Here is a 15,510-nt window from a genome sequence, read left to right as displayed (position 1 = left end):
TATTGTATTTATTTTAGAAATAGTTTCATCTTTTACTCAAGGGGGACAACGCCTGTCGCAAGTTGACGATGTCATTTGTCCATGTGTGGTCCAGCAATAAACAATGGTACTTAACCTAAACTTCCTAAGGTTAATATGAGCATCATAACAATATTTCCAAAATTAAGCAAATATTTAAGGTGCTTTAAATTTTTGTTATAGAGGGCAATTCTAATGTATATAATTCTAATGTATATAAGGCTTATTAGCCAGAGATCCTTTTAAAAGACAACAGAGCTGACACATCCACTGGAGGGTAGGACCAACGAAAACACCGGTCAATTACAAATTAAAGTCTGCACACTGGCTTACAGGGCCAAACTCTGTAAGTGTGCAGCCTTTTATTAGGCCAGACAAGCCTTCTATTTTTATGTTACATTTTTATTACATATTTTATGTTACTACATACAGTATATTACTGCTACATACAGTATATTACTGCTATGACACCAGCATTTCCACACAGGGATCAATAAAGATCTGTCTGTCCTGTCATTTGTAAATGTCTTTGTTTGTTGGGTTAGTATTTTACTGCACATGAACCCTGAACCTTGCATATGAACCTGTACATGATCCTTGAAATAAAAATAAGATCCATTAGGATAACTATTTCAAAGATTAGATTGTGTGTGTGTGTGTGTGTGTGTGTGTGTGTGTGTGTGTGTGTGTGTGTGTGTGTGTGTGTGTGTGTGTGTGTGTGTGTGTGTGTGTGTGTGTGTGTGTGTGTGTGTGTGTGTGTGTGTGTGTGTGTGTGTGTGTGTGTTGCCCCAATCCTGGGAACAGTACCCAGTCTTTGTTCTCTGTGAGTGTTATGCCAATCAAGAGTATTGTAGCCACCATGTGGGTCACAGCCTGGGTGAAATTAGCCACCTCTCAGACTGGGGAAAGAAATTACATCCCAACATGTCTGCCAGTGTCGTTCAAGAACAGCAGAGGGGGTGAGTCTTCTGTCAGCGGGTGAAACACATGTTAGGCAGCAAATAACTTCCTACATTAATGATTTACGGTAATGCCGTCACAGAGACTTTCCCAGATGACATCATGGCGCGTTGTTCACACATTACATGTACAAGATAATGTTTGACTTGCTTGGATGAGACAGAGAGAAAGCAAAGGAGGGAGCATTATGAATGAGAGATGGAAACGAGGACAGGAAAAACAGCTGTGTAGCATGGGACAGCGACATGCTCCATGGGTGGGTGGGGTGGTTTGCGGAGGACATTAGTAACAGCAGCAGGTGACAGCTGGAACCAGCAAATGACTGGTGTTAGCACTGGTGCAGATGACAAGGCTGGTGGTGGTACCCTGCTCTTAACCCATTAAGACCGGGAACGCATCGGTGACATTTTTAGATTTTGAGTTAAAAAGCATTATTTTACACTTTGGCTGTTAAAAACTAGCAGATCTACAAGCTCAGGCTTGTAGATCTGCTATTTAAAAAAAAATGAAAATGTGTGCAAATCTTTGAATATATGAATTATTAAAAAAAAATGAATTACTCCAATCTTTGCTTCTGGGGCTCCCTGAAACAACATATTTTGAGATGGGGGGTCCGTGGCCAAATACATATAATTTTGGGGGTCCTTGACAATTATGAAAAAGTTTGAGAACCACTGATATAGCAACATGCGTTTTTTAGAAAACTGTTGGAACTTACAAGACATTTGTAGTATCGGCTTCAGCAGGTCTTAATGGGTTAATCCAGACTGATGCCATCTAATCTACACTTTATAGAGATGCAATTACCCTAAGCAGTGAACTGAGAGGGAATGCCAGGACTATCACTTTGAAAGTGAAACGAGGGCTCCGATGACTCTCTGATGAGCTGAGAAAGTGAAACGACGGCTCTGATGACTCTGATGAGCTGAGACTGAGAACCCATCACTTTCAGGAGTTTGTAATGTTTCTTTGAAGGCGCACATATCAAAGTCACTGTCAGTGAGATATATCGCCATTGTGCGTTCAATTACAATCATTTCTTTGATTGTGCGAAACTGTCAGTAGATCGTGTTGCTTTCGCCTGTTGCTTTGAGAGCTTTTCCTGTAGCCTGAACACACAATGCTTTAGGGACAGCTGGGAGCAGAGGGGAGGTTACACACTGCTGCTGTTCCTTCCTCTGCAGCACACAGAGAAACATTTACGCACGTACTGTACACATACCCACAACACACCTTCAAACACAATGTCTTCATGTAGTTGCCACACCTTATTCATTAGTCTAAACAAACTAAAAAACAAAACAACAAAGACGGACCTTCTTTAGCTTTCACTTATGCAATATATTTCAAGGATAGGACAGACGCAGGGAGAATGTCTAATAGTAGAATTCGTTGCCATCAAAATGTGGAATGCCCTATCAACAGCCATCAAAAAGTGTGACTCCCTACCCTCCTTCAAAAGCGCCATACAAGAGCACCGGTCTTCAATTTGCAACTGGACCTAGACAAGTCCTCCAGCTTGTCAAAATAAATTACACCCCACAGTTTTTCTGGAAATATACTTTCACTGCTCCTAGTATTGATGATCTCTTGTACAGTATTGTATGTCTTTATATGTCTTGATGAATTGAAAACACAGAACCACAATGGAAACAAGGCCTCAGGGCTTTTTGTGTTATCTTTTTTTTAGCATTATTGTAACTGTACCGCTGTACTTGTTTCAATAAAGTATTCAATCAATCAATCAAACAAACAAACAAACAGTAAGAGAGGACGGTTAAAACAAGCTCTCTTGAAAACTAAATTACAACAAACTCTTTTGTTGGCATTAAAGTACAGCAAATAACTCAAACTGTTAAAGTCATTAGCCTTGTTAAGATGATGGCTTAACAGAACAAAATGCTATACACAGAATAATCCATCTTTTTCTTCAATACCGACAAAATTCAGGCAACATTTTCTGCCAGATCTGCAATAAGACCCTCCTCATCTTTTCACACGGAACTGAGCGTGGCTTATACGTGCCATGATCCAAGGAACCTACCGCTAACATTTTCTTTGGCCTACAGGGAGTGTGCGTGCAAAGGTTTCATGCCAATTACTACTGGCCAAGGTATTAGAATGCTAACAGAACAAAGATGTGCTAAACAAATTAACTTGGAAAATGGGCATGACCTTATATGGGCATATACTGATGACATCAGGGATCTGATGATAAATGGGTGTAAAAAGTGTTCACACTTTTTCATGTACATATCAATGTACATGAAAATGTGTGAGCACCACTGACCTACAACAACAGCCCTGGACCCCTATCTGAAAGGATTTTGTGCCAGGGACCCCCAAAAGAGGACATTTGTGTTAAGAAAATGTCTGAATTATTCAAACATCTTCAAATAGCAAATCTACGAGCTCCGAAGTATAAAATAGGGTTAAAGTCGTTAAACTGATTTTGATGCAATATTAACTCATTTTGCAGGGGACCCCTGGAACCCCTTCAAGCAAGGACCCCTGGGGGTCCCCGGGCCCCAATTTGAGAACCACTGCTATTGGGAAATGGAGGGTTGGTTGACCTGTAAATACAGTATATGGTATTTATCACACTGTATTGTACACTGTAACACAGTGTGTGGGCAGAGGTGTATGGCTGTGTCATACCTAATCAGCATGTTGAGCCACCATCACTGTACTTCACTTACTGTACATAGTGGGCTTCGAACAGGGGAAATACTATAAACGTGCATGTACGGTGCATGCGAGTGCATCTGTCCTTCACGCATCTCAAGAACAGCCTGACGATCGACTTCCAACTCGACACACGAGAGGACCTGAAGAGGTGCAGTGCCCTGCGTGAAGTCGGTCGGATCGGCAGTTGTTGATCCCGTTGTCCCGAAACCACTGATCCAACCAATATGCCGATTACTGTATGGATATGTCACTATGACTCAGATATAACCATATATAGAGTTCACTATTACTCAGATATAACCATATATAGAGTTCACTATGACTCAGATATAACCATATACTGTATAGAGTTCCCAACTGCAGCTACACCCAAATTTGGCATGCCCAGTAGCGGGCCCAAACCTCTAGTGGGCATAATGACAAGGACAGACAGAAACAGAGATCTCCGTAATATACACTATAGGCATAAAAGAGACAGGCAGACAGTAACATCCAGACATCTCCATAATGAGCATAAAAAGGGACACAGACAGTGGGTCTCTGGGTACAATGGGTACTCTGACAATGGGTACAACGGGTAAAGGGTATTGCATAACTGGGTGGGACATGCATTCCAACTTGCATCGCTCCCAACTTGCATCATTCAAGAGTAGGCCGGTGTTAAAATATAAATATATGAAACGCAAGCCCCAGAAACTACTGCAAACACTGTCGGTTTTAAAGGTGACACTGCTGCTCACACAGGGCTTCAGCAGTAGCTATGTTGTGACTTGTCAGTCTTTGGTGCATGTTGCATGTCTATTGTGTATCTCTTGCACGGGTTCCAGACCTGGCAGAGGCAGGAACATGTAGTTATTTGTGTAAACGGCTGCATGAAATCATGTACTGTACAGGATTTCGTTTCAGGCTCTCACAGACCTTAGGACCTTGAAACTTGAGAATCACAATGTGGAGGACAGGAAATTAGTCTGGACAAGTCGTGAGGCTTTCCAGGTGGTTCACACTGTCTTGCAGCAAGCAGCACATGCCCCCGAGGTATGGACGTGTTAGAAAAGAATGCAAAAGGTTATGTCACAGACAGAAAAACACAATGCATTACTATTGTTTAGTGTGCACTGCACTGACTCATTGTCAGTTGTTTATAATCACAAGTTCCTACGGACAACTTGTCTTGTGGAGGATGGAAAGTGAAAACGAGAGGAGTAAAGTGACCACTAGGTCAGTTGGTGTAAACAGCAGCTTCCCCTTCCAAACTATCTGTTGTATCTTTGTGAGCTGTGTGTCTGGAGCCTCTGTTAGGACAGGGGGGGGGCATTAACATTGTCAATGTGGTTCCAATGATACATGTCTATCTAGTATGTGCACACGGGCACAATAAGATAGATGATAGATTAGTATTGGAGTGAATGTGACCCCCCCGGCTGTTTTGCACAGGGACTTGTTTTAACAGAGGTGGGCTCGCCCAGGGTGGGAAAGGGTTAGGTCAGACACCAGAGCTGTCAAGTATGTTCCGGCCAGGACTGGTCCAACCATATATATGCCTACACTGGGAAACAGCCAGGAATAGGAAAAGTTAACTTTTCCAAAGCATGCGACAACAATAGGCTGAATGTGTGAAGCATGTGTAGAGATAACAGTGTATGACGTGCAGCAACAACCTCGCTGCATATTTTGTGATGAACAGAATAAACAATCCCAGCCATAGCCTTCATGTCTGTCTTTGTCTGGGGTAGAGTGCTCAACAGGAGACATGACAGGCAGATCATAATAATAATAATAATAATAATAATGATGTATTATTATTATTTAGTCTTTGGGGTGTTTTTGTCACTGTATTTTTGCACACATACAGTATGTCCACTGTATTTACCCATCACAACTATTAAGAGCAGTGGGTTTTATTTTAGAGACAGAGAGACAGACAGACAGACAGACAGATACTTAATATCTTAGGAGAGACATCACCTTGGACACACCAAGATTACACAAGGCTAAACAACACATTCATAACAAAGATAGCCCAAATTCCATTCCTGCAGACCTTGAAACAAATAATCGAAATCTTCTGCGCTTTCTGGACTCACCTCCACAAGCAAATGTGTGAGAAGTGAGCACGTGTGAGCACATCTACAAACAATAATGTAACCTGGCTGAAGTTAGGCTGCATTGATTTAATCGGGTCAATAGAGGAGCAAGCCGGGTCCAAAGCCGGCTCAATAACACAGACACAGCGATGAGGAACGAGTGGGTCGCTAGATAAGGCCATGAAAGGAGCCTTTCTTTCATCATTTACTGTAAACACACATTCACACACATGGCCTGCACTGTCTCTGTGCAATTGTTTATTTGGAACTGCAGCTTCCATAGTCTGTGTGTCTCTGTTCATCTTGTTGAGCTGTGGGTGGAACTCTCGATTTCATGGTCGCATGTCACTGCGTGCAGGGAAGAGGAAGCTGTGCCGTCTACCAGACAGTCAGAAAGACGAGACAACATTCTGCACTTTACCACCATGGCCAGACTGCTGAGCTGCAGTAACCTCAGCTACAGAAGGACGATTTTGAAACCACATACCGTTGCTCTTCCTCAGGAAGACAAATAGGCCTCAAGTCTCGTGGCTGTGAAATGCTCTGGTCACGATAGAAGAGAACTTCCATAAACCCAACTCTGTTAATGAGATTATTCCATAGCAAACAACAAACTGTACATTCTGTACACTATTAATGTAATTACGGACATAGACTGTGCTAATAAAAGACTATTACGGAATTTTTGACATTCATCGTAGATGAAGGAAGATTATAATGAATCTTTTCCGCGATAAATACCATCAGACAAATAATAAATAGTCATAACTCTTCACGATCAAGCTCAACTGGCATCTCAGGTAATTGCCTCATTACAAGGGCTCGTCCTGAGCAGGGACACACTTAGCCATTAGCATCATTTGTTTAGTTGGCTGACAAGCTGAGGGCAGAGCTGATGTAATTATCATGGCGTCAGTCAGACCACTTAGGGCGAGCAGCACAGCAGATCATACTGACAGCTGGAAGGCAGGGGTGTACGGACGACCATCTCGCTGCCAAATGCTGATACTTATTAGAATTAAACATTAGATTACGTGCCGGGATTGACCAATGCATTGATTTTTACAGACCCACAAGAGACTTTGATCATTTTACAAGAGACTAAAACAACAGATAATATCTGTTGTTTTTGTCTCGTTTGTAAATCGTTGCAGACTTCTCGAATAGAGAAAGATTTAGTAAGTCTTTCTCTATTAGAGATGCCTGCAACGATTTAGAATTTGGGAAAATTGCTCTTGATATTCCATTTTCATATTAAAAAAATTGTCAAATTTCGCCCGCATTGTGCTATTTTATCCCAAAGCTAGTCAAATATCTAGTAACAACAGCTGTATCTGAACATCTCTACACTGTAAAATCCTCGGTGTAATTTTTTTTTCAGAGTGTACAAATGTAACCAAATGGACAGTCTCAGAGTTAAATTAACGCTGAGGATTTTACTGTGTGTACTGAATAAGGTCTCATCCTGTTGTGACAGACAGATAATGGCCAAGCAGTGTTACACAACGATGGCGATCATGGGCTGCTGAAATGTTTATGAGCTGAAAAGGGTGCCTGCCAGGATGTCACACAAGCTTGGCTCAGCTAGTGTTGTCCTTCTTCATTAAAGATGAATGGCTGCTTTTCACTGTGGCGTCAACTGCATCCCTGTTTGGTATCATTTTGCTTCTGTTACAGTAACAGTCTGCATAGACACACACAGCCTACTGTGGCAATATCAGGTAGCTACGGCAGAAGGGAGATGAGAGAAGGGATGGGATACGTGGTCTGTCGCATTGCATTGACTGCCATCGGCCCGAAATGACATCACTCTTAGGGATAAGGTGAGCTCAGTCTTCCATGAGGAACTTGGAGTAGAGCCTCTGTTCTTTGCGTAGAAAGGAGCCAGTTGAGGTGGTTCGGTCATCTAGTATGGATGCCTCCTGGTTGCCTCCCTAGGGAGGTTTTCCAGGCTCACCCAGCTGAGAGGAGGACAAGGATCAGCTGGATTTATACTGTATGTCCATGCTGGGATCCCCCAACCAGCCCAGAGCTGGTTAATGTGGCCAGGGAAAGGGAAGCTAGGGGTCCCCTGCTGGAACGGCTACCTCCGCAACCAGACTTCGGATGAGCAGGTGAAGATCGATGGATAGATGGCATTTGAGTTCACGCTCTGTATGGGCCTCAACATGCCAGCACACACCGTCCATCTCGGCTTGTCCCAAAGCTTCCAGGTAGTGGTGATGACAATAAGGGCATGAAACAAATCTTTGCTCAAATGACTTACAGTAGCAGGCCCAGTAGCCTATGTTTGAGAAATGTCTTGACTGTGAAGATAAGGTGGCTACCTGCTCAAGCAACTACTGGACTACTGACACTACAGTTAATCTTGTGTCTGGTGTCAGTTTACAAATGCAATGCCCTCGTGAATGGTGATAATGTATCTTTAACATAATTAGAAGACAGATGCTACTCAGCTTTAATCTTCTTGAGGGTCATCACTAACCATGTCACAGTTACCTTGGGGGACACAGAGGGCTGTCTGTGTAGGGGAGACAGCAGGGACAGAGAGATTATGTGCCATTGAGGGAATATTCCATGTTTGGAAAATAATGCTCTTTGCCCACACTAGCTGTGTGATTAGAAGAGTGGTAATCACATTTTACTCACTACCGAGGCTTTTTGTTGCACTATACGTATACTAGTCAACGGTGCAAGGTAGCTTTGCATTACATTTCAACAGCCACAGCACATTTAATACAGAATACAAAGGCTGCTAAGCCCCTTACAGCACAACAGTAAAATGATCAAAGACCTAAGTTATTTTCCAAAATGTCAGCAAATTCGTTTATGTTGGAGTTGGGCAAGCTGACACAACCCAGATAATGTGAGAATCTGAGACAGAGAACTGGGGACGTGATTACAAATTCGACAGCCTCATTGTCATGGGAGAAATGCCACCTTTGTCCAGAACATTTGCCATGAATTTAAACTGACAAGTTAAAGTTTCAAGAAGCCATTGACTTTGGACTTTAAACCGCAAACTCATAAATGAGAGAGACGCATGGTATATCTAATCAATATATACCAGATAGTAGCAGAGGAATATTTTAACAACACAAACCTGCACTTTCTGTCAATATACAACATACATCTAAACTTTCTGTGAGAATCAGAAAATTGGCATGACTATGGATAAAAGGAGAAAAAGAAAAAGCTTATTTTTGCATGCATTCTAACCCACACGTGACAATGGTTAAATGCTTGCATCCAACAAATCGGTTGTTGTATGTTATGACGCACAGAGAATATTGAAGGCATAATATCCATAAAGGTTTCTCCTTCATAAAGGTCTTACTGATTGGTCACCTACATAGATTATTACACATACTGATAGGTTTTGTAATTGCTGGATTTCATTGAACCGTTTAAGGTGCTTATGTAATGTTTATAACAGGGGGCAGACAAACATGAATGGAGAGTCCAGTCCATAATCAAAGAGCAATCATCCTTCCAGGCTATGGGATATGCATCCCACAGGGCTATGGAGTGGTCCAGAACTAGCCAATTGGGTACAATCTGTCCGTCCGGTTTACGGGACCTACAGTACTAGCCAATTACTATTATCCTGTCCCTCCCAACTCATGGGATGTGTAACTTGGTACTAGTCAATCACAGGCATGCAATATGCCAGCAAAAGCCAAGCCTCCACACTTAAAGTCAATTTTTTGCAGCCTATATTGTGAAACTCCTAGTGAAACAGAGGCTCAAACAGTTACGATGCCTCTCTTACTTAATTGAGAACTGCAATACACCGTTCTGCCTTTACCCCAGAGTCGTGGTGCTGTCTCAATTAGGCACAAAACCTGGAAGTTTGTGTCTCTACTATTGCCTAACATACTCTCCAATGTATGCAGTCTAGTACAGGGTGCATACAGTACTGTCTGTGTGAATGGAACAGGGACAGTCTGTAGTTGTTTGCCTTTTCATGGTCCAGGGCTTACCGGTTTCAACGCGGTCTCAATGAACATCCAACTTCCAGTTCCAACAATGCAAAACCGTTTCATACCAAGCCACGCTGGTACGTAAACACTCCACCACAATAATTGGAAATGCCCAGGCGCACATAGGCTACAGTATGCAGAGGTCCTCTACTGTATTATTTTAGTCCTCGCACAGACCCCAGCAGACTCCAGTCCATGTATGCACTATGAACTGTCATGTTTGTCCAAGTGATGGCAACATGCCACACTACTTTTCAATGTGTTCACTGTTCAAAGATTTGTCTCCTTATAGCCTGTCTATGGTCATACCATTTTTACCAGGAAGTCCCGCTGAGATAACAACACTGTCACTGTGTTTATTTTTTGAGGGGTCAACAAGTTTGGATGATGACGTTGTGTTTGTGATTTTTGTCTATCAGTAGGTTAACACTTCCAAACACAGAAAGCCAAGTGCAGGTGAGTGAACTGTTAATAGGCTCTGCCTCCTGGTGTGACTCAGAACACACCATGAGAAAAGATTTACAGTCAGAGAGTGAACACAACAGCCAGAGAAAACAATATCTTGAAGAGGTTTCATTTAAGGTCCATCTCACTGTGTGCAAAAAAAGAGGCCAAGGATTGATTTTTACCTGTTGCGTAAAAGAACAAAAAATGTGAGTGAAAACTGTACTTTAATCCCATTTCCGATGATGCCACTGAACCTCTCAAAATGCCACTCAATGTGAAGGTGCTATTGTGTGTCCACACATTGTGTGCCGTAGTAACAATGTAACAAGTGTCAGCAAGAACATGAGTCTCAGAAAAACAGGCACACATTCTGGCACATGTACACACACTCAAAGAGACATAGACACTGGCGCACACACACACCCAACTGGCTGACACACACACACACACACACACACACACACACACACACACACACACACACACACACACACACACACACACACACACACAGTGTTGACATTTAGTACTGTGCACACAATGGAATAACTTTACCCAGCTGAATAATCCGAGATATTGGCATTCATATTCACAAGCACCGCTCTGGGTGACCTAAATGAGATTTCTATTCTGTTGTGAATGGACAAAAACCTTCATTCTCTACGCAACATGATGACATTCTTCTCTAATGTTTGCCCGCATGTATGAATCACTGTGTCACTGAACTAATGTCACATACAACGTCACTGCTCTTTCTTGATAGATGACTAATGGCAATAATGTAGGGGATCCAGTAAATTGCAGCTTTTTCTTGATTATTTTAATCCAGGTGTGAGGACCTACACACTGTAACACTGTATGGCTGAATCCAGATGTGAGGACTACACAATGTATGTGAATCCAAGTGTGAGGACAGTACACACTATAACCTACACAATGGAATAAGTCTGTGAATTCTCAATTAGAATATTCTCATTTGAATGCAGACGGTACCCACTGAGTCAATATAACAATACACTTACTCTTAAACCTGAAAAGTGACACATAAACAAGTTCAGGCCTGTTACATGGCCTCATGAGAACTTAACCTTTATTACATGGAAGAGTTAACGATGTTGTCACCACAGTCCAAAAGCAGGTGTTGTGCCAAGCTTACTTGTCCCCATCAGAATGTTTTCTTCCCCCTCCTCCAATATAATGCATATTATCAGCGCAAATCAATATTAGCCCTTAATTTATTTTAACAATATTTTACAGTTTGATAATAACCCAAACAAAATATGAAAATAAAATGAAAATAAAAAGTTAAATCTACATGTTTAAACCCATATAGGCAGGCCTATGACCCATATGCATTATATTGGATGATGGAGAGTGAGACATCAGTCATTCCACCTGTATGTATCCACCATCACAGTAAGGGTAGTCCTATAAAGCTGGGCCTGGCTTTGGTTAAGAGTTGGTAAAGCTAGCCTTAGTATAACCTATAATGAATGACTACTTTTGACATAAGGCGAGACGAGACTACATTGTATATACATTTGAATAAAAACAAGCCATAGTTGGAAGCAAGCTCATAGGCCGCCCTCCGTGTGTTATCCTTTACGTCACCAAAGTAGCCAAATCGTGCAAGGAGTAAATTCCTCCCAAAACTTCTTTCGACTCTGTTTGTTTGTTTGTTTGTTTGTTCGTATAAGCACGCGTTAACAGCTGATCGGACGCCAGTGGCAACCATTGGCTACTTTGAAACGTTTGCACTGATACACAATAAATAACCCTATAACGGCGGGCGTCTCCTCTCCGCAGAGTCCGCACGTACCTGACTGGCTTTGTGGAACTGTTTCTTCAGCCCGGCCACAGACATCCTCCAAATGTGTGTGGGCTTCACCAAATAATAAGGAAATAAATGACAAAATAAAAAGGAAATAAAAAAAATCTGAACTAAATAACGGGGAAGCTTGTCGACTGAGACGCGCGGCAGCAGCAGCAGCAGGTTCAGCGGCAGCAGAGCAGAGCAGGGTTCTCTGTCTCAGAGGTTTTCCTGCATCGCAGAGACGTCGCCCCCGTTGTCAACCGCGATTGGCTGATAACTCTATTGCAGGGAGGAGGGAGGCCCACGCTTGAAAAGCTGTGTGTACACGCACGCATGCGTGTGTACGAGAGAGCGAGAGACGATGTAGAGTCGACGAGACGACGGAGTTGAAATAGCATCATCAGCCAATTTAATCACACCAGCAGAAGAATCATTATTATCACCCACGATGACGACGACGACACCAACATTGAAATATTCTGATTATTAATATGGTGATAAATTCAGTTTTCAATGGGCATAAACCATCGAGCTACTAAAGAACGGCATAAACGGAAGTTAAACGTCACTCCACAAACCCTTGTAATGAAGTACAAATGTTGTATTCATCTGTAAGACATTGCTGCCCTCTAGTGTTATTAGACAATAGTGAGAAAATAAGATACATATCCTGCCTAAACACCTGCAGACACTAGCCTGGTAACCGCCCCCCCCCCCCCCCCGGAAATCTCATTTGTATTGAATCAAACACAAATGAGATTTCCGGAGGGGGGGGGGGTTACCAGGCTACTGCACACCCATACAAGGTCGGTCTAAAACCATACGCAGCCTTTTGTGAACATCTAGGCAGTGGTGGAAAGTAAGTCTACTGTACTTGGCCTAAGCACAATTTTGAGGTAGTTTTACTTTACTTGAGTATTTCCAATGTTCTACTTTTACTTTTACTTCTACTCCACTACATCTCAGAGGCAAATATTGTACTTTTTTTTAACTCCACTACAACTATTTGAAAACTTTAGTTACAAGTTACTTTGGAGATTTGGATTATTATTACAAAACACACAAACCACTTCAGCCCCTATATATTTCGGCCATTTGAAAATAGCAGATCTACAAGCTCACAATGCTTCATGATGTGAGGCATTGTGAGCTTGTAGATGTGCTATTTTCAAAAGATTTTTTATATATTTTATACAAAACTTGTGAAATGGGACATTCTGCATAATGAGTACTTTGTACTTTTGGTACTTTGAGTATATTTTGATACCAATACTTTTTTCAAGTATACAATTACCTCAAGAACAGATGTACAATTAGTGTAATATCACTTATATGCCGATATCTCATTTGGCTGACCAGTTGAATCACTTTGAATCCCATTTTCAGTGTTTTTTTGTTTTCGTAGTTAGCCTACTGCTCTTTAGCTTGGCAGGGCAGTATAGTCTTCATAAATTACACAGCTCTCTTTCAAAGCTACACTACAAGTTAGTAAAGTAAAAGTAACTACATTGAAGCTACTTTGTAGCCTATAATATAATAGCCTAGGGCAGGCTAATGCAGTTGGTTTATAGGTAAGATACAAATGAATGGAGATGGAGAATTCTCTGTTTGGTGTGTGACGGACAAACTGCACTCAAAAATATGTTGTGCTATTTTATGTTGATGAGTGATGACATATGATGTGCAGTGCCACTTAAAATGTAATCTCTCAAGAACAGATTCTGCTCAAACAGCAGAGGTCGCTGCTTTTCCTTTTCAGTTAGCTCTGGGTTCCCAGATTGCTTAAAATGTTGTAGCTTTTGTCAAGCTATCCAGTCCAGCTATATGGTAAAGAAAGAAAACACACACACACACACACACACACACACACACACACACACACACACACACACACACACACACACACACACACACACACACAAAAGCTGGAGCTTATTTTAATGAATACAAATGTCGCTATTTAACCAATCTGAGTATCTTAATACTCTCTATATAACTACTCTAGTACAGTATATCTATTGGTTGGAGCGTTATATTATACCTCTATGGGTTGGAGGCCTCCCTATTATTCCATTGAGAAATGTAGATCATCATCTGCCAACCTATTGGTAGTAAGTAGTAGTGCTGCCGCCCTCGAGTTCACATAGGCGCGATATCTCCCCTAGCTAAGCAACTGGTTTGCCCAAATGAGGTCGGACACGAATTAGAAAGGGTGTCCACTGACTTTTGGTCAAGTTTCTTGTATTAAATTGATTGGTAAAGTTGCTCAGAAACATTGCGTTGGTTTGAATCCCTTCGATGCCACGTATGCAAATAATGCATAAATCAGGGTAGGGCCTACTACATAACACTTTGGGTTAAAGTAGCATACAGTAGCCTATGGACCTTTACCTTTAATGGTACAGTATTGCTATTTAATGTCGTGATATAACTGTAGCGGATGTCAGCTAGTAGTCCACAGGGGGGCGCCCTCAGTACACACAGAGAAACAGATTATGAGATATTGGTAAACTGTTCAAATGTACCACAAGAGGGCAGACTTGTGTTTGCATTCCGGTGCTACCATACTAAATGCTGTAAAAGTAGATTTGTAATTTCCCTTCAGTTTATTTTGTATCAAGATGTATGGCACTAGGGTAAGGGTTAGGGATGTTAGGGTTCTATTTGGGATGCTGGTATACAAAAACTTTCTGAAACAATTTTCTGATCCAGCTGCCACAAATGTCAAATAAATGACATTGTGTACAATGTAGTGCTATTGTTCACTGTAAAAATGTGTTATGGTAACCTACTTGACTTTACACACGTCAAAAGTCAATATCCATAGGAAATAAAAGTTATTCATAACACAGAGAGATACTTTTCATTTCAAGACTCTTCACCCCCCCCCCCACTCCTCCACTTCTCCTCCAACTCCTCACTTCTCCCCATCGTCCTCCTCCTCCCTCGGACTGCAGAGTATTTGGAGGAACAAAAGTCATCTGCTGTCCATCTGGCCGCTGTGCTGGGCGGTAATACCCCCTCATATTCCTCAGCTTCCCAAGCACCCGTGGACAATCCATTCTCCCCCCCGCCCCCCACACCCCTGCCTTACCCTCCCACTCCACCCTCCCCCCTGCCGGTCCTGATCCCCATCCCAGGCCTGAGAGGTGGGATCCGGTGTCAGTGCCCCAGAAAGACCCCTCTCTACTGGAACATGTGGGGGCTCAGCAGCAGTGTTGCTCGGAGGGGCTCAGTTTCACTGTTTGGAATTCTCACAGTAGCATGCACCAGATCCATTGTTTCCCAGGTGCTGGCTTGTGTGAGATAGACGTCCACCAATCTATTCTCACACGCACGCGCACACGCACACACACACACACACACACACACACACACACACACACACACGCACGCATGCACACAAGTACGTGCGCGCAAGGCAAAAATTTTGTTTCATGTCCAGTGTGTAATTGTAGCCTGGTGTTTGTATTTTTATTTGAAAAAAAGAATAAAATCAAGTCCAATGACTTTGATC

General features: G+C 42.2%; 1 protein-coding gene across 3 annotated transcripts in view; it reads right to left on the bottom strand.

Annotated features, from left to right (window-relative positions):
- sh3gl3a (SH3-domain GRB2-like 3a) overlaps positions 1-12,190 on the bottom strand; it is a 38,200-nt gene extending 26,010 nt beyond the window's left edge. For all 3 annotated transcript variants that reach the window (XM_080436842.1, XM_080436844.1, XM_080436843.1), the window contains exon 1: positions 12,000-12,190. In XM_080436842.1, coding sequence (XP_080292968.1) covers positions 12,000-12,044 — 45 coding nt within the window. In that variant the 5' untranslated portion in view covers positions 12,045-12,190. The remainder of the gene's footprint in view (positions 1-11,999) is intronic.
- Positions 12,191-15,510: the final 3,320 nt, after the last annotated feature.

The sequence above is a fragment of the Gymnoscopelus braueri genome, assembly GCF_963280865.1.
Source record: "Gymnoscopelus braueri genome assembly, chromosome: 1".
Lineage (NCBI taxonomy): Eukaryota > Metazoa > Chordata > Actinopteri > Myctophiformes > Myctophidae > Gymnoscopelus > Gymnoscopelus braueri.
Note: the sequence above shows the minus strand (reverse complement) of the source record. Positions and strands in the feature narration are given on the sequence as shown.